The sequence below is a fragment of the Ailuropoda melanoleuca genome, chromosome 16, assembly GCF_002007445.2.
Source record: "Ailuropoda melanoleuca isolate Jingjing chromosome 16, ASM200744v2, whole genome shotgun sequence".
NCBI lineage: Eukaryota > Metazoa > Chordata > Mammalia > Carnivora > Ursidae > Ailuropoda > Ailuropoda melanoleuca.
The window spans coordinates 86,642,455-86,646,954 of record NC_048233.1 but is presented as its reverse complement, the minus strand read 5'-3'; the positions used below and the strand labels follow the sequence as shown (position 1 = coordinate 86,646,954).

Below are 4,500 nucleotides of genomic sequence, written 5' to 3'. Positions count from 1 at the left end.
AGGCACGGGAGTGGATGGCAGGTTACTTCCCGGGAGAATTCTACTGAATTCTTTTTTGACAAGCTTTTTATGTGGGCAGGATTCTAAGAGGTGGCATTTAAAGTCAGTAATATTTCACATACCTTTGAGATGCAAGAAAGTCAGAAACTCGATTATCGTGCGCATAGCAGCGTTCTCGGACAGCGGCCTGGCAAAGCCCCCTAGAAAACAGAACTGGTGTCTACCTTCTGCCGCACAGTGCTATGGATTTCCCAGCCCCACCTGTGGAGGGCTGGCATCTGGAAGCCACTGGACTGGCCATGGCTCCTCCCCAGGGCCTTGCTTAGCATAGCAGTCAAGGCCAAACTCTTCTGAGGCCTTGAGCCTAGTGACTCTGGCTCTGTGGCCACCCTGGGCACTGCCGCTGGGTCTGGGGCTTGTACTTCTGGCAGATGTGGCCGGGCCAGGTTCAGGTCAGGGGGTAGGAGCTGGATACCCCACCGCCATGGGTGCCCTGGGACGCGAGCGGCAGTGAAGTGATCCAGGCACGCTCACCTGGCCTTACTTCATCTTCAGGTGGGAGTTCCCGTTTGCCGGTGAGGCCAGACTTCTCGTGAAATGATCTGTGGTTGTCAATGGCATCTGTTTGCAAATGAAATGAGAGGAAAGCACCTGACCTCCTCGTTACTATAATGACACCCTCCCCACCTCCAAAGGACACAGTAGGTGCTGATGATCGAAGGGCACACACACCTGGACTGTAACAATCAAGTCACAGTAGTGTGCCAGGGCCAGAGGCATGGTCCCCCATGGGTGCTGGGACTCTGCCAGAGGAAGGAGCCCGCCCAGTCAGGAGGGGAGCGAGAGGGAGCACGGCGCCTGGTGGAGCTGGCCAGGCCCCGGGGAGTGTGGCCCAGTGCAGCAAGGGGAGTGTTGAGGAGGTCCCAGGGGTGCTGGCATCTGACCTGGGTGCCTCTCGGGGAGACCACAGGGGCTGGGGTCCTATGGCCCTGAAAACGGGCTGAAGAACTGAAGTTCAGACGAATGAGACTTACATTTCAAGACCATTCTGGCAGCTGTGTGGCAAGTGGACTGGAGCCAGCCCACCAGCCAGAGACAGACTAAGCCAGCCGGAGAGAGGGGGAGAGGAAGGGAGGCAAGCAGGGCGGCTGAGTGCGTGTGCGCCTGCGTGTGCTCGTGCCTGCGTCGGCCGGTGTGAAAGGAGGGAATCGTGACGGCTAGCGGAGCGGTCCCTTGAGAAACTCGGCACGAAAGCATGGAGCCCTAACCCACTGGCCGGGCAGGGAGCAAAGCACCCGATTTGGGGTGTTTAGGGGGTGAAGGAGAAGAGACCACGAAGACAGGGTCAGGGGGGCTTGGGGCTGCTTGCCTGGTGGGCTGGCGTCTGCAAGGCTAGGCCAAAGGACACCGACTCCTCTCCCCGGAGCCGGAGTTCGGGGCACGGCACTCAGGGCAAGAAGAACCGCGATCCTTGCCACGCGCCTCGAGTGCAGTCACACCCCCGAGGTGCGCGGCAGCTGCTGGAGCGCGTCCCACACTGATGACACTGGCTCCTTGTAAAGCTACTGACAACCTCGTCTAGGTGTGCGGCTTCTGGTGACCCAGCTGGACTGTGACAGTAAAAAATAGCTGTTCCTAACTCAAGATGCATGTCCTCTTGAATATATTTTCAATATTCCAGAGTAACGTGAGTATCTTCGCTAAAGGGTTCATTCCTTCTTATGGGCCAGAAGCACAGAGACGAGATGCTGTCTGAGTGACAGGGCTCAGAGTTACAAAGGGTTTGGGAAAACGTGTGCCCTTTGTGCCCATCTGCCCCTCCTGCCCGCGAGGCTATGGCACTCACAGCGACAGGCCTGTGCGGGGCCCGCCCTCTGCCTGAGCCTGAGACCAGAGCACCCAGAGGCCCTGCTGTGGCCCCGGCTGGGCTCTGTCATCTCTGTGCCTGTGTTTCTCGAAGTGTCCTCCCGGTGATCAGAGACAACCGTCTGCAGTGGGACAAAGTCTGTGTTCAGTGCGGGATTAAGAACTCGTCCCCGTGCTGGTTTAAACGCACCGTTCTTCCCAGTTACGCTGGTGGGAATGGAATATGACCTACATGTTAGTTGCCTCCTTTCCTGGTGCAGGAGACAGTAAATAAATAGGGGAGGTTTTTGGGGTTTTTTTTAGGATTGATGGCTGTCCCCAAACCAACCATACCTGCAAATTTGAAAGCTAAGAGTGTGTAAGCGATTGGAGAGGAAAGTAAAAGGTCTCCCCTTGTCCCCTCCTCTAGAATAATTAACACCTGAAGGTGCCACGGCAGACAGAGGATGGGCAGGAAGCAGAGTGGGGGAGGAGCGGCAAGGGGGAGGCATCCACACCCACAGCCTGTGGGGTCCCAGAGCTGTCCCCTTCAGGGTCTGGGTCACCTGGAGGCGTGACCTGTCTGCACACGGTCTCCCCATTTCCTGCTGCCTCCTGCCCCTACTAAGAATTCTGCAGCCTGTCTGCATGCCGCCGCCACCCTGGGGCATCTCTGAGATCCATGGCACCTCTAGGTCCACTGGGCTCTTTGCATCAGGAAAGCACTAAAGTCAGGCTGTGTCCAGCCAGTGTCAAATCAAGGACAGGACACCGAGCATTAGTTCCCCCAGGCTGGCAAGGTCTGGGAATGGATGGCTGCAGGTGAAACCACACACTCCAGTTCTGTACGCACGCACACTTGCACGCACATTAGCATGCCCCCCCACCCCACCCTGGCTACACGTTCTAGCTGGTAGATTCGTGGCACAGAGTTAAGGCCCAGCGTGGCCTGGAATGCTGATGGACTATTACAAGCCAGCAAAAATGTCCTCCCATTCCACGCCACCCAGATTTGAACTTTTGAAGCAGAGAAAGTGCTAATGAGGCCGATGGGGGGTGCAGTCCCCTTCTGGGAACATCCCAGGACTCGGATCAGCTGACCCTTTTCCGCAGAAGACCCCTGGTGAGGGGTGTGGGCGCCTCCTGCCTCTGCATGGGGTCAGATGCAAGACCCTGCCCCCAGACCCGGCCCCAGACTCAGTCCTGCCCAGTGAGACCTTCACGTGTTCATCACCTGATCCCACCAACCCATGCCTGCAGGCCGGCCCTTCTCGCCACTCCCCTCCTACCGTAGGCATTTCGGTCATTCGGTAATGATCCAAGTCCTGCTCTGTGCTGCACAGATGCCTGAGCAAGAATGAGCCAGGCTGGGAGGGGCACAGATGGGGGGGGTGTCAGGGGACCCAAGAATTTGTCCCCTGATGCGAGGCCTGCGGCGGGGCACAGGAAAGGGGGCCGCCTACGGATGTGGCAAGTACTTGAACCCACGGATCCCTAACGTCCATGGAAAGCCATCCTGCTCAGGGTCTCATGGAGCCCCCCCGCCAGTGCCCTTGATCTGACTAACCCCGGAATAGGAGTATATCAGAATGGGGACTGGCTGCACAAATGTCAGAAAGAGCAGGGCTCAGAATGGGGACTGGCTGCACAAATGTCAGAAAGAGCAGAGGCTACAAGAGCAGCTTTGGCTCTGAGGGGCCCACGTGTCACTTACGGGGACCAAGAAGGTAGCCAGCACTGTTCAGGGTCCAGCCTCTCTTTTCCTTCACCTGAAATAGGAGAAAAGGGTCATGCCAGGGATAGGCAGCGTCTGGCCCACATCAGACAGGCACAGACTTTATGTCACAAAAGCACTTTTTTTTGTTTACTCTGTCACAGAATAGGCCAAGTGATGCAAACCGTTAAACCAGGTCTGCAGGAAAGGAAGCTCGCCAGGCTTTACAGGCAAGACATGGGCATTTGAATAACGCATACACTTCCGGGGCTGCACGAAACTCCAGCTTTGCCCCCAAATAAGCTGTTTGACCTGAAAACAGGACTGCTTGCTTTCCAAAGACTTCACTCTAGAGCACAACCCCCGAACACGTGGGGCACCCACTTGCTTCTAAGCCATGTTGAGGACACACGTGGTTGAGGGCACCTGCGGGTAACACGGCTCCCTCCCCGGGTAACTGACTAATGGATGGAATGAAATGAGATTTGCTGGTAACTCGTCTAAGGAGCTAAGCACGGGAGCCTCCAGGTTCTCCTGGTTTATAGCCAGGTCATGCGCTGGCGGAGACCCCGGGCCCGGCGGATCCGGGAGCGTCTCAGCGCGACCCCGGCCCAGGCTGGAGGATCCCGGCCCCCCCGCGCCCCCCCCCCCCGGCGCACGACCGTTTGCGCGCACCGTCCTCCGGTCCGCGTCTGTGCGGTCGCCCCCCTTAGCCCGGGGACACGCGCCCCGCACTCACCGGTGACCCGAGCCCCGGGGTGGCCGAAAGGGCCGCGGCCAGCAGCAGCCAGGCGAGCAGGAGGGCGCAGCCGCCGGGCATCTGCAAGGGAAGGCGCGGAGCGGGCGTGGGGCGGCCGGCCGGTCCCCGGGAGCACGTCGGGCCGCTGGAGCGACGGCAGGCGCCGGGGCGATGCCGACCGAGCGCCGTGCGACGCCCCCCG

General features: G+C 58.8%; 1 protein-coding gene across 1 annotated transcript in view; it reads right to left on the bottom strand.

The window, feature by feature from the left end:
• GAL (galanin and GMAP prepropeptide) overlaps positions 1 to 4,395 on the bottom strand; it is a 6,870-nt gene extending 2,475 nt beyond the window's left edge. The window contains exons 1-4 of the mRNA XM_034646556.1: positions 4,299 to 4,395; positions 3,560 to 3,614; positions 535 to 621; positions 123 to 200 (exon numbers count right to left, since the gene is read on the bottom strand). Of these exons, the coding sequence (XP_034502447.1) occupies positions 123 to 200; positions 535 to 621; positions 3,560 to 3,614; positions 4,299 to 4,379 (301 nt within the window). The 5' untranslated portion in view covers positions 4,380 to 4,395. The remainder of the gene's footprint in view (positions 1 to 122; positions 201 to 534; positions 622 to 3,559; positions 3,615 to 4,298) is intronic.
• Between the last annotated feature and the right edge of the window lie 105 nt (positions 4,396 to 4,500).